The following is a 27,484-nucleotide window of genomic DNA, read 5'->3' as shown; positions in this document are numbered from 1 at the left end:
GTACTGGGAACCGGTTTAAGACAGTCCTTGAGACAAGAAGTGCCCCAGTTCTTGATTTCTCCTGTGGACCAATCAAGGGTTGGGGAATGGCGTTGAAGCCACGGTAATCCAAGAAGAATTTCAGAAGTGCAGTTGGAGAGGACCAAAAATTCAATTTTTTCGTGATGAGGTCCGATGCACATTAGGAAAGGTTCCGTGCGGTAACGCACGGTACAGTCCAATCTTTCATTGTTAACAGAATTGATGTAGAGGGGTCTGGCGAGACTGGTCACCGGGATGTTGAACCTGTTGATGAGAGAGGCCAAAATAAAATTTCCTGCAGATCCGGAATCCAGGAAGGCCATAGCAGAGAAGGAGAAGGTAGAGGAAGATATCCGCACAGGCACAGTAAGGCGTGGAGAAGCAGAGTTAACATCAAGAACTGTCTCATCTTTGTGCGGAATCAGCGGGCGTCTTTCCAGGCGGAGAGGACGGATAGGACAATCCTTCAAGAAGTGTTCGGTACTGGCACAGTACAGGCACAGATTCTCCATGCGGCGCGTGTCCTCTCTTGAGGTGTCAAGCGAGACCGGTCAACTTGCATAGCCTCCACGGCGGGAGGCACAGGAACGGATTGCAGAGGACCAGAGGAGAGAGGAGCCGGGGAGAGAAACCGCCTCGTGCGAACAAAGTCCATATCCTGGCGGAGCTCCTGACGCCTTTCGGAAAAACGCATGTCAATGCGGGTGGCCAGATGAATAAGTTCATGCAGGTTAGCAGGAATTTCTCGTGCGGCCAGCACATCTTTAATGTTGCTGGATAGGCCTTTTTTAAAGGTCGCGCAGAGGGCCTCATTATTCCAGGATAATTCGGAGGCAAGAGTATGGATGGCGTACTCGCCAACAGAAGAATTACCCTGGACCAGGTTCAGCAGGGCAGTCTCAGCAGAAGAGGCTCGGGCAGGTTCCTCAAAGACACTTCGAATCTCCGTGAAGAAGGAGTGTACAGAGGCAGTGACAGGGTCATTGCGGTCCCAGAGCGGTGTGGCCCATGACAGAGCTTTCCCAGACAGAAGGCTGACTACGAAAGCCACCTTAGACCTTTCAGTAGGAAACTGGTCCGACATCATCTCCAAGTGCAGGGAACATTGTGAAAGAAAGCCACGGCAAAACTTAGAGTCCCCATCAAATTTATCCGGCAAGGATAATCGTAGGCCGGAAGCGGCCACTCGCTGCGGAGGAGGTGCAGGAGCTGGCGAAGCAGATTGTTGCTGGAGTTGTGGTAATAGCTGCTGTAGCATCACGGTCAGTTGAGACAGCTGGTGGCCTTGTTGCGCTATCTGTTGCGACTGCTGGGCGACCACCGTGGTGAGGTCGGCGACAACTGGCAGTGGGACTTCAGCGGGATCCATGGCCGGATCTACTGTCACGATTCGGCTGGCTGGAGGTGGATCCTCTGTGCCAGAGAGGGATTGGCGTGGACCGTGTTGGTGGACCGGTTCTAAGTTGCTACTGGTATTCACCAGAGCCCGCCGCAAAGCGGGATGGTCTTGCAGCGGCGGTAGCAACCAGGTCGTATCCTCCAGCAACGGCTCAACCTCTCTGACTGCTGAAGATAGGCGCGGTACAAGGGAGTAGACAAGAGCAAGGTCGGACGTAGCAGAAGGTCAGGGCAGGCAGCAAGGATCGTAGTCAGGGGCAACGGCAGGAGGTCTGGAACACAGGCTAGGAACACACAAGGGAACGCTTTCACTGGAACAATGGCAACAAGATCCGGCAAGGGAGTGCAGGGGAAGTGATGTATAAATAGGGAGTGCACAGGTGAACACACTAATTAAGCCTGCTCCGCCAATCAGTGGCGCAGTGGCCCTTTAAATTGCAGAGACCCGGCGCGCGCGCACCGGGACAAGACCGACGGGGAGCGAGTCAGGTACGGGAGCCAGGATGCGCATCGCGAGCAGGCGCCTCCCGCATCGCGAATTACATCCCGGCTGAGAGAGACATTGCAGCTCACCCGGTCAGCAGGTCTGACCGGGGCGCTGCAAATGCGAGAAAATTGCGAGCGCTCCGGGGAGGAGCGGGGACCCGGAGCGCTCGGCTTAACACGTACTAAAATCACCTTATGGTCGATAACCCCTTTAATAACCTCTGTGTTCTCAGTAAGGTTTTTGATTTTTATTACATTTTTTGCTAAATCTATTTATTTTATAAAAATGAAGATAATCCTACAGAGTGACAAATAGTCAAGGGAATCATTGGTAAGGAACAGTAACAATAAAAAGGTTAAAGGTGATAAACATAGAAGGTCCACTTAATTAAATAATGATTTGGGACGAATACAGTAATAACTACAGTGAAGGTTATTTATTGACAAAATGTAATTCTACAGTGAGCAATATCTACTGGTCAGCAATTAACGTGATGGATCCAATACAACCAGGATAATAAAAAACAGCAATATGACTTCCTGTGGAGTACTTTTCATTTTTGCTATTAAGAAACAGTGTGCCTACATTTATCTGTTTCCCATATTTGCAAAATAGAGATGCGACCTAGTGTATGTTCTTCATATGTTCTTCATAGTGTAAACTGGTGTTAAATATAATGTATATGACTGATCTCCTCCTGTACCTTTATCTGATATTTGGTCAAAATGTAATAATATGATAAAGGAACAGTAGCTATTTGAACACAAAATAATAGCTTAACCAGTGTTATTATTACAAGTTTAACATTGAAAAAACAAACAACAAAAAAACAAAGCATGTTTTTATTTGCAGCTAAATTAACCACTTCCAGGCCGAGCTCATTACTCAATTTCAAATAATAATAAAAAAATGTAAAAATCTGATTTAAAAATAGCATCCAACGATGCTTAAAAAAAAAAAAAAAGTTGTTGCTTCCTTTTCAAGCAACTGTAGACACAGCTGTGGTGGAGGCTATGTGGTCCATGTTGGGTTACCTGTTCTTTTTTCTTTGGTATTGTGAATTTGCACAAGAATACTTCTCCACATAAATCTCATCTTTACCAAATTAAGCAAAAGGAAATGCAGGAACATGGTGGTATCAAGTGTAATAATTGCCATAAGGAGACCTGTGTTATTTTATAGGTTGATAGGAGATTGATTGCTATTCTTTGGGGCTATCAAGTATATTTTGGGGCTGTTCTGATTATATAATTACACAATGGTACTGATGTTAAAATGGTTGTATGCTTTTTTCGAATGTTCCCCTAACAATAAAGTGATCACAAAGTGTCCTTCTACTTAGATCCCTGCATTCAGATGTATGAATGTGGGGAAAAGGAGCAGTAAGTGATAACTTTTTCCCCAGTGCCACAGGGTTCACAGTGCCACAGGGGACACAAGGCATTACACAGTACCCAATAAAATCCATGTGTTGTTTTTGTAGTGCAGGACAGGACAGGTCCTCTAAGACACTATTTGTAACCACTCTACTTTCATTAACCCCTTACCAACATAGGACGTAAATGTACGTCCTGATGCACTGGTACTTAACACACCAGGACATACATTTCCAACCAATACCTGACACGAGCACCGGACCGGTGCTCAAATCATGCACGGCAGGTCCCGTGCCTACACTGAACAATGCTATGCCATAGTATAGCATTGATTAATGTTATCAGGGCTCCATTGCTCCAGCCTGCCATGGCTGACTAGAGCATAGGAGAACTATTTTTTTTTTTTTTTTTACATTTTAGTATAATGTCCGTTTTTGCATTTTCCCGTTTAAGGCCCTGTTTAGACTTTGTCTTTATGTATTATCTGTTTTTGTGCTATTTTCCCTGGCTAGGGAATAGTTAATGGTATTAGCCAATGAGAACTCAAGTGGGGCTATTTAAACCTGAGATCTTCTATATTCTGTGCTGGTTATTAGATTTTCTCTGACTATGTTATTAGTTTTACCTTTGCTATGTGTTAATGTCTGAGTTTTAACCATGGTTGATTCCTGTTATGATTTTAGTCTGCTTGATTTTTAGTACATCTATCGTTTTTTAGGATTATTTATGTCCATTCTGCTTAACCTTATCTTAGTCTGTGTTCACACTGTGAGTCTTGCTTGTACCCGTGTCCTGTATTTATTATCCTGTTCCATATTCCTCAATGTTATGGACTTTGGTTTTGTAATATTCCTGTTTGGTATCCTGACCCGTATTCTCCATGTTATGGAGTTTGGTTTTGTATTATCCCTGTTTGTTATCATGATCCATTCTTAGTATAGTGTTCTGTGTATTATATTTCTGTTTCCTTCTAGGCCAGTATCCTGATCCCATGGTGGAGTGTGCCCATTGTCTAGAAGTCTTTTTGACATATGTACTTATGTCTCTCCATGTTTGCAGTGAGGACTCTAGTTTGTTCTTTTTGTTCAGTGTCCAGTGTGAACAGTGTTCTATGTTTCATGACCTGTTAACTGTTCTACATTCAGTTCATCTGCTCATCCCCTACATCTCCTGGTTTCTGCTGTATACTTATTCCATATCTAGTCTTGTTCATTTATTCATATCTGCAGTTTATCTTGATTCCGGTTTCTGAACTGTATATGAAAGTATGCGTTATCCTGCCCTGTTTGTATATTGATATCCTGCCTGGTTTATCTGGTTGTTTTCCGTTACATTTCTGACCAGTTTACGACTATGTACTGTATTATTTGTGTACCTTTACGCCCAATGCACTTTAGTTGTAGGAAGGGACCAGCACTTTAGTTGTTTATCCGCTGTTTAGGGTGAATTGGCAAGTAGACAGGGAGAGTGTTACTAGGGGCAGATTAGGGCTCACTCTCCCTGACCATTCCATCGGTCATGACATTTAGATGTCGAGATTAGTGATGTCTGCCATGAGACACGGGCCCCGGCAGCTATTAGCCGCCGAAACCCATGTCTAATAGTGGACATCACCAATATGTGCGCCTCATAGAAGCGTGTCTGAGGGTGCATCATAGAAGGGGAGCGGGTGCAGGATGTACACGTATATACATCATTGGTATACTATGAAAAAAATAAACTAGCACATGTTTTGAGGAATTTTTAAAGATCGATTCATACACCCTAAGGTTAGTTTAAGTCAATTTACTATATAAATAATATATTGTTTTGATAGTTTAAATGACTACTCATGTACTGTGATAATGAGGACATTTTTCATTAGAAACATATCTCTGTAGAAAGTGAACAGTCAGGCAGTATAGGGTGTGCTGTACAGTATTTTCTCTAAGTGGAAAGACCTAAAGAAAATCATGAAGTACTGTAGATCTAAAACTGACGGCCTGGAAAATCCCTGCTGAGCTCACCTCATCTTTCCACTGTAATTCACTTCCAAGTGCAGGCGTAGGAAACTACTGCATTTTACATCCGAGGATATCATGATATACAGCATATCATATCTCTGATGCTAAATACTTAATAGTTATGTCACACAGTATATTTGCCAAGATATTGCAACCATAATAATGATGTAGTAAAGTTATTATAATGGAAAATGTGACTTCTGTGCATGCAGCAGAAAACTGCAGCTGTGCTATAAAGCAGCAGCTCTTGACTGGGAAAACCCACTTTGAATTACACAGCTAATTGTACTTGAAGGAAGGGACATTAACATAAAACATTACCGCTACTTATTTCCCTTCTCTATATAAGGCAACTAAAGCAACTCTACACTACTGACTTTATAACCTGCCCTAGGTATGGTATATTTAAAGCCCCATTATTCCTCTGTCTTCTCTCAAATTCTTTCAAAACCAACCTTTACACAGATATTATAAAAAAAAAAAAAAAGATAATCAGATTTTCGCATATACACTCCTCAATATTGAAATTGCGACACCAAAAAGGAAAAAAAAATGGAATTATGGAAAACGCAGAATCAATAGACATGTTCATAATATACAGAATATATTCAGAAATACACACGCTTACATGCCTTGGCATGTTATCAATAAGGTTAGTAATGGTGGTAACTGCCATGCTGAATGCACCTAGGCATGTAAATCATCAAGTTTCTCTGCTGGCAGCTATCTTTGCAACTGCTGACCAATGTCCCAAATATCTTCAATAAGAGACAAGTCCAGAGATTCTGCAGGCCACAGTAGCACATTTAGGCCATATAGGCTGCAAACAGTAGTATTAGCAACATACAGCCTGGTATTGTCATGTTGTTGCTCCTGGAACACTTTGGAGAGCTGCTCCTACCACTGGTTCTACCACTAAATTGATGTAAAGCTGAGCTGTGAGAGAACCTGGAAAGAAGAATAGAGGTAGAGGGGTCTGGCTACTGTATTATATCCCAACCTACACCATAATCCTGCGAGTAGGACCAGTGAGACAAAGGGTCTCTTTATAGCATTACCAAAGTAGTCTTCAGACCAACCTCCTGCTATCACTGCATCCATGTCAAAAGTTAGATTTGTCGCTGAAGAATAGAGACCTCCATTCCAGTCTCCAATACTATCTTGATCAGTGGCATGAGGTCAATGGAATATCTTCGGCAGAACATTTGGCTAATAGCTTCTGTTGGTTTGTGTAGACACTGATCAACATCCTAGACCTGGTATGCAAGGTTGAATTTCACTATCAGTACAGAAAAGATCACTACAGACCATCTTTCTAATCTGACAAGCTGTCACTTCTGTAATTCCAGTTTGCCATTGACCTTCTAACCATTAGGGCATGCAATGTTGAACAGTGCTGACATCTCCACCTGCGCACATGGCTATCTGCAAAAGTGATAAACCAAAGTATATCAGTTTAAGAATACTGTTCCTCTGAGTTTGTGACAGTGGCGATAACTGGCACATCAATAAAAAGGGGGCATCACACAGTTGGGCAAGGGATGAGTAGTGCCTAGCTTCCTCCAGACATAATGTTTAGAATATAGGCCAAAAACTTCAATCTGAGTTTCCTGAGACCAGAGAATCTTGTTGTTTATTTAAGTTGAGAGTCCTTTAGATGCTTTTTTTATGCAAACTCCAGGACAGGTGAAGTTTTTTCTTTTTTAACCGAAAAGGGGCTTCTTTCTGGTCACCCTGTTTCAAAGTCCCGATTAGTGGACTGCTGTAGCGAGGGTTGAACTTCTGGGAGCTTCTCCCATCTGCAGAGAAGAGCTTTAAAGTTCAGCCAGAGGAACCATTGGTTTCTTTGTCACCACACTAACCAAGGCCACTCTACCCTGATTACTTAGTTTGGTAGATCGACAAGCTGTAAGAGGAGTCTTGGTTGTTCCAAAAGTCTTCTAATTAAGAATTTTGGAAGCCTTTTTGGACTTTTTGGCTTTTAGAACCTTTCAGTATGGCAGATTTTTTGTTGTATTTTTCTCCAAATTTGTGCCCCCAAACCATCCTGGCTCTGATTTCTACATGCAGTTCTCTCCCCCTTATTGTTTGTTTTTTGCTTTGATATGCACCCTGAGCTGTAAGACTTTATACAGACAGGACTTTCCTAATCATGTCCAATCAACTGAATTTACCACAGGTGACTCCAACCAAGGTGTAGGAACATCTCAAAGATTATCAAGAGAAAAGGACATTGACATAGCAAGGGGTCTGAATGCTTATGTCATTGTGACATTGTGACATTTTTCCTTTTAATAAACTTGATAACTGTTCTAAGCAAGTTTTAGCAATGTCACTACCACCGTTTTTCTTACTGCTTTGTTTGATACAGAAAAATAAGAGTGTTCCTTCTACCAATGACTTGTTGTCCTTAGATTCTAGTCCCAATGTAAAGGACAGGCCAATACAGAGATATAACCTCCTGTTTACATGAAATGAGAATACTCAAGAACCAGCTGACTCTTCTCTCGGTTGACATAAAGGTTGAATAGAGACAAGGCACAATTAATATAATGTCCACTCTTAATTAATTATGTTGTAAATTACCAATGGATAGAAAAGCACATGCAAGCCTCTTTACATAACAAGAAGGTTCATATATTTACAAGGCAATACTTGGATGCAGCTCTTAAGATCTTACAGTGTTTTAAGATGCACTCTGGCATTCTTAGCACCCCACTCATTCCCAGCTTTTTAATTAAGATCTGTCTTAATTAGTGCTACTCCATAAATAGACTCCTCAGATCTATAGAGGAGTTCTTATAATAGAAGCTGCAAAACCATCAAACTTTTGCCCAATTATGACCAAAGAGAGATGCAATATAATAGCGTTCATTACTTAGAAGACAACCTTGGAACAAAATAAAAAGAATGTCTATAGCTGATCATTTTGATCTTAACATTTTGATATAAAATGTTAGGATTTGAATGAAAAAGTCAAACTGTGTTAGAACTAAAGCTCTGTTCACATCACATTCAGAGTCTGCATTGAAGGTATCAATCAAGAGACTTTGACATAGGCTGTGACAAATCCCATTCTACATAAGGTAAGGTTAAAGTCAAGTTGCTAATCAGCTTCTACTATACAAAAGCTCTTTGTATCAAATAACATAGTCTACTATGCTATTCCCTACAGCAGAAATTATATACCAACATATACTGCTCCAACAGAGGCAAAATGGACATTCTATTGGCTTAAGTTGGGTTCATGAAGCCCAATGATAATGTTTGACTTATGCACTAAGAGCTATTACCTGCAAATTAGCCAAAAGTAGGCTCCAGATGTGATAGGAATAGAGTCTAAACGTGACTCTATAGCCTTTAATCTTTGCAGATCCTAGGATATATTTAAAATAATATCAGGGTATAAAGCTCATACAAGTATGTCCTTAGATGGTAGTTTTAAATTAGAACACCCATGGTTACAGAATATAGAAATGAAACTTGGTAACAATAGATTTTTATGATAATGCATTTGCGGCTCTACTTATGGTGCATTTGTAATAAGGAACACACTGTTGGCGATCTCTGCAGCAAGCATCCATTGCGTATGTTCCTGTCGTAGCACTAATAAATTACACTTGTCACCTAACTTAAACCTGTTCTTTAATTCTTCCATATCTCAGTTTGCTATACAGTAAAATAATATCTTTAGAAGTAAGGTAAAAGTGCAATGTGGCAAGGTGCTCATTGATGCAAAAAGTGGTCACTATTTTTCAGGATTTACCATTGTTAGGCTAAGTTTCCACTTGTTTTTTTTTTTTCTGCCACTGCAGTTTTTGAACCAAAGCCAGAAGTGTACTCAAAAGGAACAGGACATGTAAAGGAAGGACTTACACTTCTCCTCCCTTATAGATCCACTTCTGACTTTGGCTCAAAAACTGCAGTGGCAGTATTCCAAAAACTGCCAGAAAAAAGAAAAAAAAACAAGTGGAAACTTAGCCTTATGAAGGCAGGTGCCATGTCTGTAACAATGTTAAGGTAGGTGGTATGTGTCAAAGTAACTTCCACACACAGAGGCATAACTATAGGGGGGAAGTGGCAGCCACACTGAGGGCTTGGTTCCTGAGGGGCACCAAAGGCCTCTACATTCCATAAGAAGACACCAGTATTATAAATGGCACATGATAGATATGGGCCTGGATGCAGATTTTGCACTGGAATCCAAGAGCTACAAGAGTCACTCCACCCCTAGACATCTTATTCCCTATCCAAGAGGATCTCAGTTGCGGCATTTGATGACATCTGATGCTCGGAGCAAAACTTTGCTCTGTGCTGGATGACTGGTGATGCGGGGTGGAGGCTTGTGATGTCATGGTCATGCCCCGCTCCTGGCGTACATTTAGGAGACATAGCCGTGATGTCACAAGCGGGGCTCGGCCATGACATCACGATCCTCCGTCGCTGCACCTGACGGGACCCATAGGGGATAAAATGTCTAGGGGTGGAGTACCCCTTTAGGAATATTGGCCGGAGCCACATTGTCCCACTGCATATCTTCTCTCGGTAAGGGACACACAGGCACCTGGCTGGTTAAGTAAGAAATCCACAATGAAGATTTGAAGCAAGAGAGGCACTCACCAATGAAGATTTTAGGCATAATTTATATACAAACAGATCACAGACATTGTGCAGGTGCAGACGAGTACGAGTTGGAAACATACGTGTATAGTGTAAAAACAGAGCTATGGTCATGTGTGTGACCTATATTATTTTATAAATAAAGACTGTAGTCTTCATTAGTGAATGCTACTCTTGATTCACATCTGTGCACCACCTGAAAGGCTTTTTATAAGTAATGTTACCATAAGCCAGGGTGGCTGACTGCATGTTTGGGCCAGATTGAGACTGAGTGGTAGTACCAATAGCTACACCTTTATTGTAAAATAAAATGTGACTGATCACATCAGGAGTAGATCGTCCCCTTCCATTGCTTTATATGCTAGTTACAATGATCATGTATACTGTAGTTTTTGCAAAAAAGAGGTGGTTTGAATAACTAATAACCTATGGGTGCCATCAAGTGGGTTCACTTGGTAGCACCCCTAGGTTTTTGGTTATTTATGCTGAGCTGCCTCTTTTTATATAACACCTGTACCAAACAGATTATCATTTTTAGGCCTATAAAAAACTTGTGATCAACAACATAGGAGCATTTTGTCACTTGCTGTTGATAGAAACATTAGTTTAGGTTAATATTCATGCCTTTAAGCTCCCTATTGAGAAAGTGGATTGGTAGATAAACATATATAAAGTCACGATGATTAGAGCAATGATATTTTCATAATGGAGGTAAATCTCTGTAGTGAAAAGCTAACATTTTTTACAATATTTACATTCTTTATCAATTTGTCATGGTTTCGGAGATCTTTTTTTAAATATCCATAAATAAAGCTAACATTTTTAACTTTCATACATAGTAGTCTGTGCATATTTTTTGATGGTCACATGACCACACCAATTTATATATATATTTTTTTATTGGAAATAAGCAATTAGGGTGTGTCGACGTGGGATAAAATACCAAAAATGTTCTGCTGTAAAAAGTTCATTCTGCACCAAATGGTGCAGATTTGTTCCTGTAGATTTTGAATGGATTATGTTAACTAAAATAAAAATATTGTTAAAATCCCCAGATTTTTGCTGCAGAGCAACAGTAAACCCAAACCTAAAAAACTGTGGATTTTGACTTCCCCATTGACACTGGGGGAAGAAATAAACATAAAATATGCAATCTGTAGATCATGATCTGTAGTGATTGAAATGTGGTGAATTTTTATAGCCATCAATTTTTGCATGGACTTTTTACTTATTTTTTAAGCAGCATGTGGACAGGGTTTCTACTGATCTCACTAGAGATCTTTTGCATACAAATGCACATTGTGTCCACCCTGTGTCTACAATTCCTGATGGCTAGCAAAGATCTTGAAAACTGGGAGCAATGGATATAGAAAGTATGAAGGAAACATGCATTGCTTTTTACTTTATAAATAATTGTCTGAAACTATCATTCTTCTTTAAGAGAAAGAAGTTTACCATATTAACACCATATTTTAGTTTAAGACTACGCAAAAGTACACAATTATATATATTTTTTCCTAAAGTTTAAAATGAGGCTAATAGCATTGAGAACTTTACTGACTCACCTGTGCATTCTGATCTGATGAATCTTCAATGGGACTCTTATGTATTGCTGCTTAACCTATGGATGACTGCCTACCCTGGAGCAAGAATGTAAGCTAAAGAGTATATGTTACACTTTGCCACTGTCCCTAAAGTTTGGTTTTGCCTATGCGATATATTCCGGGTGGGGGGGACGACAACACTTTGTGGACTGTGAGCATTGTAGATGTAATGCTATACCTTCTCACATTAGTGAACATTAACAATAAACATCTATGTATACAGCATAAACCACTTACAATAAATATCTATGTATACAGCTTAAAACACAAAACCAGGATGCTTACTACTGATATAACATTTATTCACAAAATTACTTTTTTTTCTAAACAATTGACTTTTCTTTTTGCTTTTCATCTCTCTCTCTCTCTCTCTCTCTCTCTCTCTCTCTCTCTCTCTCTCTCTCTCTCTCTCTCTCTCTCTATATATATATATATATATATTAAACTAAAGTCCTGAATTCTTGCTGTTTTCACGCTGGTCACTGAGCTTCAAACTAGGTTGACATTTCCTGTTCTGTATAGATTGTATCTCAGCAGTCATTTCATTATCACCACAGGTAGGATTACAAAGAAAGGTAACTTCTAAATTTAGATAACAAAGTTCATACCATTCACAATAGGTAATGGTCACAGATCACATCTTTCCTACACCATGACCATTGCACAGGTCACAAAGCATGCCTCGAACACCCACCCATAGATGTCAATGAACATCTTCAGTTCACAGGTTCCTATGGTTCATGCATCTGCTGTGAACAGTAGAATGACTGCCCGCTTAATCCCGTAGGAACCTGTAGACTTGCTGGCCCCTAATCATATATAGAAAATAAAATGTCTGTGCGACACATGGAAAGTTAATATAACAGTAACAGTATAACACTAACAGGCCAAAAAGAAGGGAAATCACAGTTAGGGTATGGATGCAAACATTTATTCAAAGCATTTTAGATTTCCTAGCTACAGTACCTGTGCAATCTAAATACTGTATTATAGTTTTAGTGATTAGTGCTGGATCCAGTCTAGAAAACGGCTAAATCCATGTGTCAGTGAAGTGTTAAAAAATAAATAAATAATAATAATAATAATTCAGACTACAAGAAAATAACATTTAAAAAAAAAAAACTATTTTTATTAGTGTTCAAATGGTGTAATTTATTTGACAGGATTGTTTTTTTTTATTGAACTCATTGGGCTATTCCTTAAAATATATGAAAGGGGAAGTTCACTTTACCCCACATGAAATATGTTTCATATTGCAATTCCAAATGTATTTTTTTTTGAGCTTTTTCACTATAGTGATGGAACCTTGCTAGGATATTCCAACCCTACTTAAATGATGGTGATGGAAAGTTCCTTTATCATACTTAAAAGGGTTTTCCAGGATTAGGAAAATACAGCTGCTTTCTTCCAAACACGGTGCCACACCTAGTGGTGCTGCAAACTATATATATATATATATATATATATATATATATATATATATATATATATATATCCTTTATCATACAGATGCTTAGAAGACAATAAAGGGTTAACGTGCCATACCTTCATCACTCTGTGCCCAATTGCATTTGATGTAATTTCCTAACACGATTGCAAAAGTTATCCAGTTCCAGAGCTTCAGTATCATTTTCTGTCAAACGACACTCGGGGCCAATCTGAAATGAGAGAAAAAAACAACAACATGAAGATATGACACGCTCATTTATCACTGACTGTCACGTCGAGGAGGATTCTATTTTGTTCATCATCGGTGACTGGCATCAATAACAATGTTGCTGCTCTTCTTCACAGAAGTAAGCTGAGTGACTTTACTTATTGCCCTCTAGCAATTCTGAAAAAAGAGGTTTTTAAGGTTTTCTTATAATAAATCTGCAGTAAACAGCAACTTTTGTTTTCCCTTTTTTTCTTTAACATTAAGAAGTGTCAGGAGTTCAGAAAATGATAGCAAAGTACTAAAATTGACTGTAAAATATTATGGTAGTTGTAGAAAACATCAATCTAGAAATCAAACCTGTCTCTTCTATGATACAAACGTCAGCATGAAATCTCAGATGTAACTTAAAAGCAAGCCATGCTGAAATACCAGCAGACCTACAAAAGCAAGCTAATATACTTTATTTCTACCAGGACCACTCATGGGCTATGTGAATTTTTATGAAGAGCATTTACCCCGGGATTATATTTATAAGAGCTATGCAACTGACAGGCTTATGTAAACACTGCATATGGGTGATAATAAAAATGGTGTATTTGTATCTTGTAAAGTGCTATTTAAACCCCAAATAATGCAAAATAACTACCTCCTTATACCACAATGTAATAACTAGTGTTGTTCGCGAATATTTGCAATACAAATTTTATTCGCGAATATCGCATATTCGCGAATTCGCGAATATTCGCGAATATAGCACTATATATTCGTAATTACGAATATTCTTTTTTTTTTTTTTCACAGTACACATAACAGTGATCATCCCTCTCTGCTTCCAGCTTGTGTGGTGTAAAGAAGGCTCTAATATTACTGTGTGAGACTGGTGCGCGAATTTTAGCATATGCGAAAATCTGCATATGCTAATGTTCGCATATGCGAATATTTGCTTGTGCAGGTTTTCGTATATGCAAATTTTCGCATATGTTAGTGTTCACATACGCGAATATTTGCATATGCGAAAATAAAACGCGAATATCCGCGAATATATGACAAATATTCGTCCATTTATTCGCGAATATTCGCGAATTCGAATATGGCCTATGCCGCTCAACACTAGTAATAACTATACGTCAAAGTGCACAAAAGTACAGTTATGTCATGAGAATGGTGTAGACTCAGGACTTGTGGTTGTGTCATCTGCATTAGTATGTCATGGCTGAGACTCTACTGCAATTACTTGGATCAGGCCTATCTGTATCTATTTAACCTCTTGAGATGATCATTCACTTTCAATAGTTGTTGGTCATCAGCCATTTCTTCCGACCTCCCCACACACATGAATGTTTGGCACAGCCGAACGTTCAAGTGCACTCTATGGAGAGAATAGAATTGGGCAGTTGAAATTAACACACCCGGCCCTTTTCTCCTCAAATATCATCGTCAATCTCACCAAATTCAGCGAGTTTGGCCTACTTTTTGTAAAATGTATGGACCCCTTTTATAGGCCACATTAAAACATAACAGTGTGAAGGAGCTGCCTCTGTTATCCCTTAAAATACCACTTGATTTGGTCACTGGTTGCTAATGGGTTGTCATAGCTGCCAGGGGCCTAACAAAGACCTGTGTATTTCAAAGTTTTAATAAAAATCCTAAAAAATGATTATGGAGTGTGTTTTTGGCCCATATAACCCACCTAAAAATTTTTTTAAATGATAACCAATGACTTATGTATACCCTAAAATAGTATCATTGAACAATCTAACTTGTCTCAGAAAAATCAGACACTCATCAAGCTACTCTGAAACAAAAATAGAAACGTAATGCACCGGTATGTGATGCAATTTTTTTTCTATGAAAAATTATTTTATTGTGTAAAGGTACCAAAATATAAAACTACAAATAAAAAAAAAAAAAAAAAAAAAAAAATATATATATATATATATATATATATATATATATATATATATATATTTTATATCTTACAATGTATAAGGCTTTGTTCACACATACACAAACACAGTATTTTGGGCTATTGGAGCCTGAAATGGCCATAACATGATCTTAACAGAAAAATGCCTGTTAATCACCATTCAGTAAAGTTTTATGGTCATAATTTTATCATAATTTTCATCTATAAAGCTTAGTGCAAGGTCCTTTTTTGAGCGGTAAAAGGCCCCAAAAGTGGCTAGTTTTCAAGGGTAAAAGAAAAAGGATCGAAAATGTCTGAAAAATATTTCTAAAGCCCATAATTGGCTAAAATAAAACGGCAGAAGAAATGACTAACTTTGTTTGGGCATTTTTTTCTTTTTACTAAAAATCTTTACTGCTTTTACTGTAGGTGGCATAGATTTCTGTCAGAGGCTTGCTGATCAGCCAAAGATGTGCCAGATTTATTAAGACTTATTAAGTGTGCATTTTAATTAATTTGGCAAATCTAAGTCTGTGTTCACATGTTATGACCAATTAGCCATACCGCAGCTACTTACTGCATGTGTTTTTGCTAAATGGTGCGTTTTTCCACAATTATACAAATTATGTAAATTTTGGTTAAACAAGACATTTCAACCAAAAAATTGGTAATTTGTAACAAAAACACATGTAGTATTTAGCTATGGTACCGCTTAGTAGCCGCAATGTAAGCACAGCCTTACACTAGAGGAATTTTCCTTAAAGGTGTACCCCATCCCAAGACATCTTATCCCCTATCCAAAGGGCACTGGCTTCATAAATTTTATGGTGATACATGGCCTATGGTAATTTTGCCACCATATGTGTAAGCTCACTAACATGCTTCTTATCTAGATTTTCTTCATACCATTTTCAAGCATGAACGTGTTGGATTTGTGGCACCCAAATGGCACACAAGAACAGTAACCACAGCATATAGCCTGTACAACACAAAACCAGCTAGGAACATGCTAAAAGTGTGGTAAAGACACGTTAGTAAATATGGGCCCTTATGTACAATGAATTTTATTTGCTTTTTTAATTGTGTTAAAATATGCCCTCAAAAATGCATGAAAAATGTCATTAAAAAAATGTATGTAGCCTTTTAAAAAAGTAAGTATTTCAGAATGTATTTTAATGCAGTTTTAATTGCCAGATCTCATCACGGTGTGAAGGAGCTCTAAATCGTCTGCTCCCGCCTGCTCTGTCACTTTGCCTACTCTTTGACAAAAGGCTAATAACATTCGCCCTGCTGCAAAACAATGTGCTTTTAAAGATGTCCATAGCTCCAGATGACAACTGTATGACCTTCAAGTAGCTATCTTTTGTTTAGTCTCCTATTATTCTCATGCCTTTTGAACATGAAAAGTGAATGGTGCCTCATCTATTCACTTACTAATGGGCACAGTGATCCAAAGTGGTAAGTTAATCTCGGTAGAATTCACAGTTACACACAACAAAAGCCATAATTTTTATACTAAATGTACAAAAATATACTTCCATAAGGTCAAATACTACAATTGGAGCATACATCAATTTAGCATGATGTGCCTAATACTTATAGCAATTCTAAGGAAGCTATATATTTATAACAATTCTAAAGAAGAAATATATGTAATAGGCAATCTTAATAGTCAACTTGTTCTTTAAAGTCCTGATAAAAAATATTGAACCGATGGGAGGGGGGAAAAAGGGGGACCCTTTAGCTCAAGGGTCAAACTATTAAGTGTTGCGCCTAACCCCCCCGTTTAGGCGCAACACTTAATATTTTGACCCTTGAGCTAAAGGGGTGCGTGAAAAAGACTAGCACTGAAATGAGCAACTACAAGTACTGATATATACATATATTAATTTGCATGGAGTTGTGTAGCTAGCACTGTTTCCTTGCAACAATAGGGCCCCGGGTTCAAATTCCGCCAAGGACTACATCTGTAAGGAGTTTTTATGTTCTCCTCATGCTTATGTGGCTCTTCTCCTGTTCTTCAGTTTCCTCCCACACACCAAAAACATGCTGAATTCAAAACTTAGATTGTGAGCTCCAATGGGGACAGGAACTGATCTAAGTAATTGCAACCTTTGTACATAGCTGTGGCATGTGGTCAAACAATATAAATAGAGGATTTATTTTTGTTATTTAATACTTTAACATGTGCCAGAACTTTTTCCTTGTTATCTCACTTCCACTTCCAACAAATTTTCTCACACAATAAAAATCACCGAGACGTGCCAATTTCGGTGGTATCGTGTGTTTGGTGGCCTCCTGACTTTCCTCTGATGGCAGATGTCAGGGGTGAGAAGGATGCCTGATCATTTTGCTCTCAGGGAGATAAGCCACTTCTAGAGGAGTCCTTTTCTAATCTTATGAAACTATTAGTCTTACTCAACTGTCCTGTGACAAGGTCGCCACAAGCTATCTCCGCCATGTTTGTCTCCAAATCAATGAAGTAAAATCAATACAATCAGGATTTCCTTTAGTACTTATTCATTTAAAACATCAGCCACTCGCCGATTGCATATCTGTCATGTGGAATTATTTTCATACCGACCAGCAGACAGACATGTAAGAATGTGTTCAGTCCTTTATATGTCTCTACGTTGTCTCCACGTTTCAGGGCCATCCAGAATTCTTTAAGGTTTTGTCAAGATTGTTCATAGCTGTCAGTTATCCCTGAAGTTTCTTACCTTTGACCAAGTACCTATGTATAAGGGTATACTATAGTTGCCTTCAGCATTGCCATGCACATAGTAGCTTCTCCACAAAAGCTAGTTGTTTTAGGCAACAATATCACACCCCATTGTTATTAAATGATAGCTGCAGTCATGACTGAATAATAACTACAAGTCACTCACTGGTGTCATGGTAACTAACATGGACAAGTGATATCCTCGAGCAGTGGTGCTTTAATATAGATTAATATAGATATAATATAGGTTAATATAGATCCGTGCAGTTATCTCATGCTATACACAAATTGTCAAGCCATGGATTCAACATTGGTGTCTAGCCTCATAAACAAAATGGTATTATCTATGCCCAAGCATCAAGCTTTGTGTCGCACCTTTGCTTGTCATCAAAGCAGTTTTTGGTGTCAAATATAATTGGAATTATAAAAACAAAACTAATACTTAAAAGGGTATCTCAATGTTCCCAATTTGAGCGATACTTACTTAGCCGTGGTCCCCTCAGGTCCTGCTGCAGCTTCCTATTGGCTTCTTTTGGTACACCGATGCTTGTCTCTTCTGCCTTATTCCAACAGGAGAGGTCAGAGCAAGACCTGCTCACTCCAATCACTTACTGAGACAGGACATTGATGCAGCCAGTGATTGGCTGAGAGAGCAGGTCCTTCCTGGACCTCTTGTTTCAAGAACAGTAAGAGCATTGCAGCCTGACCATTGTGTCAAGATTTTGGTGACACTGGAATATCCCATTAAATATCAGTACTACATCAATAGCTTTTACCTAGTGTACATTAAAGCTGTTTTTAGAATAAATGGCCTATTCTTATTACTCTCTGAAACTCAACCAATGAACTAACTTGGGTATGTCAGCCCCATTTAATTAAACATATAGGGTACTGTCAAAATTCTTAAAGGGTCATCCAGGATTTAAAGTAAAAATAATAATAATACTTTGTTTTCATTTTATTTTACAAACAGAGTGCATTCGTGTGTCAGTCCATGCAGTGCATCTGGTATACATGATTATCCCTGTTTTAATGAATAGGTAAAAGTTGCTATACCAGAAACAGCCTAGGGACTAAAGTAGTACTTCATTTTAAGAAAAAAAGAAAAGCAGACATTTAATTTTTTTTTTCAAATCCAGAGTAACCCAGATATCCTGCCACTGGAACATGATCGGAGCAATGTTTTAGAGAGTTATACCTCTTTAAAAAATTTTTTAAGGAAAATAAAAATTGGCTTTAAAGTAGTCATCCAGGATAAGAGAAAAATGTGTTACCTTCATAAAACATACCCTATCAATTAGGTTTACAAATAATACATTGTTCACTTGTAATATTTTGGTTATTTTTCCAATATAGGCTTTCTCTGTGGGTGTTCCAGTCCTTGTTTTGGCTACAAATACTGACCAAAATACTACATGTGAACCTGACCTAAGGTATGAAAGTTGCTATGCAAAAAAAAATAATATGCAACAATATTTGATATTTCAAATGTTTCAGGCACGTTTGCTTTTTACTGGGATATTCCTGTAATGTAATATTACCATCTAATGTAAATCTATAGTAAGCAAAGTTCTAAACCATTAACACTACTTTCAAGAAAATCAACAGTAGTTAAGTGAATCCAATCTGTTCAGCAAGCAGCCTGCCGCAACCTGAAGCAAATTGTTTTACAATATACTATACCTATTAAAGATAGGAAGTTAAACAGGCTTAAATGTTTATTACACTCGGTGTATTGTGAGAGCTTATCTGGAATATTTATTTTTCAATTACTGTGATAGGCATTTTTAATTTATTTAAACAGAACGACACAATGCAACTGAATTAGATTGAAACAATACATTATTTTTTTCTTTAACTGATTCAATTACTTTGTGTCCTGGGAAAACGTGTATTATCTACAATTGTACCTAGTTTTTCAGCTTTTTTTTCCATTGACTATCCAGAAGCACAGATCATTGAAATAACGCTCCTTTATGAATAATGACTGATCAAGGTGGAACGTTGCCAAGGTGAGAAGATGCTAAATCTAGTACAAAACGAAGACATGAGATACCTCTGCCAATTGCTCACTGCCACCCCCCGTCTGATGGGTTACAAATTAATATGCTATCTGTAATCTACCAGAAGACTAAATCAATGCTTCATAGTCCCCACAAAATCTCAAGGCAAAAAGAAAAAAGTACAATTGGTCTTGATTCAATTCTTCAAGGACACCTCATCCGCTATTCAGTTTCAGAGGATTTAGCAGTCTCATATCTTCTTAGGTGGATTGCGATTATTGCCTGGAAATGTAATTCTCTCAGGTTTCTACCTCATGCTGCTCAACTGTAGTTTGCAGCTGCTATTACCTTTATGGTTGGGTTCAAAAATGTCCGATGTCTCCAACCTAGCCTAAACTCACCACAACTGATCACATCAGTTGGCATCAGTTGTTTAGCATCCGGTGTTCACTTAATTGTTTATGCCAGACAGAAGAGCATTGCAAGATATGTTCCCCTGTCCGGCACCCATGTTCCACCACCATGCCAGATGAATGTGTACTGTCCCATTCAAATGAATGGCATCAGTTCTACAATGCATTTCCCTTTGGTGTTCTTCTACAGCGCAAGAACAAAACACCACCATATGACGGACATATGTTTGGGCCCCAAGATCTACCACCATGTTCCTAACAATTTAACTGGGTTCATATTAAATATTTTGGTCTGCATTTGGTCGATACTATGGTTAGTATTTTTAGCCAATCCAAGAGTGAAACAAATACAGATAAAAGCTATAAGGCTTACCGTATATACTTGAGTATAAGCCGACCTGAATATTAGTCGAGGCCCCTAATTTCAACCCAAAAACCCAGGAAAGGGTATTGACTCGACTATAAGACTAGGGTGGGAAATACATCATCCCCCCAGGTCATCATCCCCCTTGTTATCATCCAGACCCCCATCATTAATAACCCGTCATCATCACCCTGTCATTATCACCCCCGTCATCATTCCCCTGTCATTTTCACCCCGTCATCATCACCATGTCATCATCCCCCTCGTCATCATCCCCCCCTTCATCATCACCACCTGGCAATTCCAGTGGTCTTCGACCTGTGGACTTCCAGATGTTGCAAAACTATAACTCCCAGCATGCCCGGACAGCCATCGGCTGTAGTTTTGAAACATCTGTAGGTCCGCAATTTGAAGACCACTGCGGCCTTCATCATCATTCAGACCCCCCTTTAGTTTTCTACTCACCTCCTCTCGGTGGGAGGAAGGGTGAGCTGGTCCGGGCCATTTATGCTGCAGGGACCGTCAGGTGGGGAGGATTAGTCGTTCCGGGCTGTCCATCTTCACCGGGAAGCCTTTTCTCCGCTCCGGGCCAGCCCCGGCCTAGTGGCGTTGTCTTGACGACGACGCACAGGGACGTTCATGCGCAGGGACATGCCTGCTGCGCACAGACGTCCCTGTGCGTCGTCATCAAGGCAATGTCACTAGGCCTGGTCAGGCCCAGAGTGGAGAAGAGGGCTTCCCAGTGAAAATGAACAGCCTGGAATGACTAACCCTCCCCACCGGATGGTCCCTGCAGCATAGATGGCCCGGACCACCCTTCCTTCCCACTGAGGGGAGGCAGTAGAAAACTAAAGGGGGGTCTGGATGATGACAAAGGCTGCAGTGGTCTTGAACCTGCTGCAGTGGTCTTCAACCTGCAGACCTCCAGATGTTTCAAAACTACAACTCCCAGCATGCCCAGACAGGCGTTGGCTGTCCAAGCATGCTCGGAGTTGTAGTTTTGCAACATCTGGAGGTCCGCAGGTTGAAGACCACTGAGAAGGGATTGACAGGCGGAGAGTTCACTCGAGTATAAGCCGAGGGGGGCATTTTCTGCACAAAAATTGTGCTGAAAAACTCGGCTTATACTTGAGTATATACGGTAGCAGTTTTTTGGACTACTGTCACTGCAGTCTTTGAAAAAAAGCCAGATGTTGATGATGAAGAAGAAGAGGTAGAAGTCCTTCCTATGGGTTGGAATCTTGCAAATTCTGCCTATGGATTTTTACATTGCAGGGGTTACAATGTCAGGCAAGTGGATAGATTTTACAAATCTCATCCCCATGCTAGGAACCTTTTCTACCCAAATATGAGAATGCTTTGGATTTTAATATCTGCAGAATAATAATTTTGTTGCAGATTTTTCAACATGGATTTCATTACTTTAAGTGTAAGGCAAAGTTTTCACAGAGGTTTTAGTGCGTTTTAGTTTTGGCCTTTTTTTTTTTCCTGGTGTTTCTATCACAAGTCATGTGATTGATTCATTCATTCATTGATTCATTCATTGTGTGATTCAAGGATCTCTATAGAAGAATTGGTGAAAAGAAACGCCAAGAAGAATACTTTACTTACCTTAACCTACTTAACCTACATAACCTACACAACCTACCTTAACCTAGCTTGCATTTTTCATGGCATTTTTTTTCTGTTAATGCTCAGCTTATCATTGGGTGCAGCAACGTCTAGTGTTGAGTTGACCAGCGATTGGCTGAGCAGGCAGGTCCTGTTTCGAGCACTTGTCTCAGAAGTAGGTTGAGGAGACTAGAGGCAGGGCACCAAAAGAAGAACTGGAGCTGCAGGACCAGGGGACTTTCAGCCACAGGGTATGTACTATATTGCGGCCCAGCACCAAGCAACAAAACCACATGTGGTTTACTGAAAATTGTCACAGTGTTTAATAGCCAATACAGAAAAATAAATGTACCCGACATGTCTTTTGACACACAAAACACAGCAATTTGACCCCAATGTGTGAACCCAGTCTTAAAGCGTACCTATCATATCACAGAAAGAAAAAAGTTATATGTTACTCAGTACCTCATCCTGATCACGTACATATAACTTTAATGTGTCTAGCTAATGGGGTGACACACTGTAACAAACCTCCTCCTCATGTAATCTCCTTACTAACGGGGTGACACACTGTAATAAACCTCCTCATCATGTAATCTCCTTACTAATGGGGTGACACACTGTAACAAACCTCCTCCTTATGTAATCTCCTTACTAAAGGGGTGACACACTGTAACAAACATCCTCCTCATGTAATCTCATTGCTAATGGGATCACACACTGATAACACACAGTAACACCCCCTTCCTCATGTGATCTCCTTACTACTGGGCTGGCACACTGTAACAAACCTCCTCCTCATGACATCTTTTTTACTACTGAGGTTAACATTGTAACAAACCCCCTCCCCTTGCCATCTCCTTACTACTGGGCTGGCACACTGTAACAAACCCCCTTTCCATCTCCTTACTACTGGGGTACATGTTGCTGTCACACTTGTGCTCCTTCTTCTCCTCTATGCTATGGATGGAGCTCTGCACCGAATCTTTCTTCTCTCACTCAATGCTGCTGAGAGCTAGGGAGGTGTGAGGGGGTGCGGCCTCCTCAAAGCCAATCACAGCAGCTCACTCACTGCCTGCTCTCCTCTGCTCTCTGTGTTCAGAGATCTTCACACAGGGAGCGCACACAGGCTTGGAAAGTCTCCCCCTCACTTCCTGTATTCTGACTGAGACGCTGATGTTGCTAACGTCAGAAATATTTAGAATATAGTGATATATATTAGCAATAATGAATATTCTTGTTTTTTTATATGCAAATTTATGCAAATATTTATGTGAATATTTATGCGATATCAGCACTTCTAGACTGGACACTGATCCCTCCCTTCTTTTAGGTGAAATATATAATTGTGTATGGGCACTATGGGAATTTCATTACGAAGTTTTGCATGAAACAAAAAAATGATCATAGCGAATATGCAAATTTTGTGAACATAGGACAAATATTCGTCCACATATTCGCAATATATCACAAATTCTAATATGGCCCCTGCCCCCATCACTAGTAATAAGTAGAATGATTCACTTATAAAAACCAATAAGATTGTCGGCATATGAGTAAGCACTGTTCCATAAAGAACTCACAATGTACTGTCATTATGTAAGGTTGTCTCTCTATTCAATACCTTATGAACAACACATCCTTTCATTTGAGGGGTTGGAGATTTATAAACAATATTACAATTTAAGCTTCTTACTTTCATTTAAAATAAGAGATGCCAATTCCAGGCTTTTCCTTTACTTTAATTGGCACATACAATATTCAGATTTTTCTACTACTTATTGGCTAAATAACAAAATTCAATATGTTTCCATTTCATCTTCCATTATTTTTTCAACAAATATAGAAGCTGAAGATCAGAGCTTCTGTCATTATTTACATATCAACAAGGATATCTTTTGGACATAGTACGGTAAGAGAAATCTTAAAGAGACTTTTATTAGCAGTACTGTACTTCCTTCTACAACCTGCAGCCAGTGGCAATGGATAAAGCATTAGACCAGGTGATAGTCAAGGCAATCATACAATGCTCAATGGTGCTACAAGTGTTGTACGGTTGCTGAAGCTGCACGTCCTGCTTCTCTGTTTAGACATTAAAGGGGTACTCTGGCACTAAGACATCTTATCCCCTATCCAAAGGATAGGGGATAAGATGCCTGATCGTGGTGAACCCAGAACTGGGGACCCCCGTGATCTTTCACGCAGCACCTCGTTACCATCAGCCCCATCACACAGGGTGGAGCTGTGACATCACAATACTCTGGCCCCGTAATCGGCAGTCATCAGACCCAGAGCAAACATGCTCTGGGGGCTGATGGTAACGAGGTGTTGTGTGAAAGATCACAGGGGTCCCCAGTGGCAGGATCCCCGCGATCAGGTATCTTATCCCCTATCCCCTAGCGCCATAGTACCCAACTTTTTAAAATTGATGGTCTATCCTCTGGACAGGCTATCAATATCAGATCGGGTGACGGGTGCAAGTCTGGGGGAAAAAGTGTGGGAATTCCACCTAACATTTCCACTCAAGAGCTGGTCCTGGAGCCTCCTGCTAATGAAAAAAGTGTTCCAGCTATGGAAAAAGCGCAGGATCTCAGTTCCTATATGTTCCTGCAGGACTTGAGCCCTGGTACCATTGGTAGTGGCAATAAACGGAACTGCAGATTTGTCCTGTTCACTTTAATATCAGACCTTTACCCCTATAATTCTTGACTTTTTTAAAAATATGTCCTAAAAACTCTTCTTTCCAGGCAGGCATTTCCTATTCCTCAATGTAAAGCTTCTCTGCTTACCAGACCCTTCCACATTATTCCCCAGAACTTGACACAGTCATTTACCAGTATACTTTACACTCTGTGCTTGTCACATCTGTACTTAAACAATTGAAAGGTGACTGGCTAGTGCAGCTTTCTGCTTCCTACCCCCTCCCCCCCCCCCCCTTTTTTAAAAAAAATTATTTCCTCACACATCGTATGCTACCGTGAACAGGACCATCATTAAAACTGACAAATAGTTTGTTACTGTGTTTTGTCTGATTGAATCTGTTCATGTTCCGTCTGTATTGTAAAGTGCTGTTTAATATGCTGATGCTCAATAAATAGAGATTTTTTTTTTAAATGGCATGCCAATCATTCATTGTTTAGACTTTACCTACTTTCACCAACGTCAAAAAGTGTATATCACCTATTAAGACAAATGAACAGTAACTGTCTTTATGAGACAACCTATTTCATTGTAATAAGAACTCATGTGTAGTAGTATTATTAATAAATGTTTTAAGGCTTATAATGTATGTTTAAACAAAGACACAGTCTACTAATCCTTTCAATTTTAATACTACAGACCAGTTCCCTAATCCAGATGTGTGAAAAATGTGATGTCAGAAATTATGCATAGTGGCCATTTCTTTGAGAAGACCATGTCCATAGATTACCTTATTTTACTAAATAGATGGGAAAAAAATGAATGTGTTTCCAGAAGATGAAAAATCTACTGTACATGAAAACATTTATTTCAATTACTTACACTGACATTAAAAGTTTCATTATCTCTTTGCTCCTGGGTAGGAACATAGTAGCCTACAAGCAGAAGACATCTGTTAAATGTAAAGTTATAAGAATCACAAACATCTCTACAGCCCCTGGTCCTCGCGATTGTTTGAGGGATCTATAATCGACCTAAGGAACAAAAGCCATTCCTGCATTAAAGGTTAATGTATTTATTATATATATGTATATATATATATATATATATATATATATATATATATATATATATAAAATGTATTTCAATCAATCAAGCTGAATTCTGAAATAAAGAGTACTGTTGGGTTTAGAAGAAGTATATGTAAGTTCTCATTTTCTCTATCCTCTCCAAAAATTTTGTGAAAAAAAATAAATAAAAAATAATATAAAAAAAAAGGATTATTACAAATGTATAAATAGGTGCAAAAATTCTACACATCATGGTGGCAAACATATTTGTGTAACCAGGAGGACAATACAACTGAATAAGTTTTAAAGCCATATTTATGGAGCAATTTGTACAAATAGCTGGTTATTCTCCATTGAAAGAAGAAACCCAAGAGGTTCAAAAATACATCTAGCAAGAATTTTAAAAAGTGCTATATACAATGTAATTTGTTGACCAAATCAAACATTGTCCCTCTGATGGCAAAAAACACAATTTTACAGAAGTTAACATCAACCACTAACAATATGAACAGTCTGGCCTGCTACATTGTGGCTTCACCATGTTTGAAAAATAGAGGGAACATTTATCAATATGTGTTCAGTAAAAAGCGGAGGGAATTTGCATAATCTTTGCTCAAGATTCAGCCGTTCTTAAAATGCACGCACATTTTCTCTGTTTGTGCTCACCAAATAGGTGTGGCATAAAGGAAAATTGGATGCAGTTCTGTCTAAAGGGGGCCTTGTTGCCCACTCTTGCCAAAATAATAAAATTTTACGCTTGCTAGCTAGCTAAGGTGCACATGGCTTATGAGCATGGCTAGTGAGAGGTGCTGTGGACCAATACCGTTGGGCCACTCACTAAATTTGAATGCAATATTTCTGAAATCAAACTGATAACCCCCCAAAAAATAAATATTTATAAACTATTTACATAATAATCAATTACCGCTACTGAGTCTATTGAAAGCTGTCAACATCAAAACAAAAGACATACTGACTACATGACATGGCTATTCCAGGGAAGTATATATTTAAAAAAAGCTCCAAAGCCCCAACACTACCTGGATATGTTTTCTGTAAACCAACCTGACTGATATGCATGGCTCCTATGGCCCCTGTTGTCTTCTCTGGCTGCTTGATATACTTTGCTATCATTGCCTACCTCTCCTAGCAATCATTGCAGCTCTGCCAGCCCCCACCATCCTGATCTGAGCAGCAAAGACAGGTTCAGTGTCTGATTGGCTGACGCTGCACACACCTCCCAGTTCTCAGCATTAAAGGGAGCATGACTCATCAGTGCAGGCCAGCAACCACATGGTCTGTGTCTCTCAGGTGGGTGGGGGCTGCTTTCAGAGAGGGACTTTGACAGACAGAGTGGATGGCTGGATGATCTAATTCCCTCACATCATGCATGTAAGTGACAACCAAAGAGGGTAAACTGCTCTATATAGCTAATTAATAATATTTAGACAACAAAATAGGTTGATGAGAGGAATAGGATAGGCTATGGGTTTAGTTCCCTGGAGTACCCCTTTGTATTAATTTCCTAGGAGCCTCAAAGGTTCATACTACTTTTCTAAGATCCTGAAAAATCAGAGGACAACTAATAC

The 27,484-nt window shown here is 39.3% G+C and overlaps 1 protein-coding gene across 1 annotated transcript in view; it reads right to left on the bottom strand.

The window, feature by feature from the left end:
• The window catches only part of PCDH15 (protocadherin related 15), a 1,516,206-nt gene that overhangs the window by 1,351,776 nt on the left and 136,946 nt on the right, over positions 1–27,484 (bottom strand). The window contains exon 2 of the mRNA XM_056530010.1: positions 13,055–13,167. Coding sequence (XP_056385985.1) covers positions 13,055–13,139 — 85 coding nt within the window. The 5' untranslated portion in view covers positions 13,140–13,167. The remainder of the gene's footprint in view (positions 1–13,054; positions 13,168–27,484) is intronic.

Source organism: Hyla sarda, chromosome 7, assembly GCF_029499605.1.
Source record: "Hyla sarda isolate aHylSar1 chromosome 7, aHylSar1.hap1, whole genome shotgun sequence".
Classification (NCBI taxonomy): Eukaryota; Metazoa; Chordata; class Amphibia; order Anura; family Hylidae; genus Hyla; species Hyla sarda.
The sequence above is the reverse complement of the archived record's forward strand: the minus strand, read 5'-3'. Positions and strand labels throughout refer to the sequence as shown.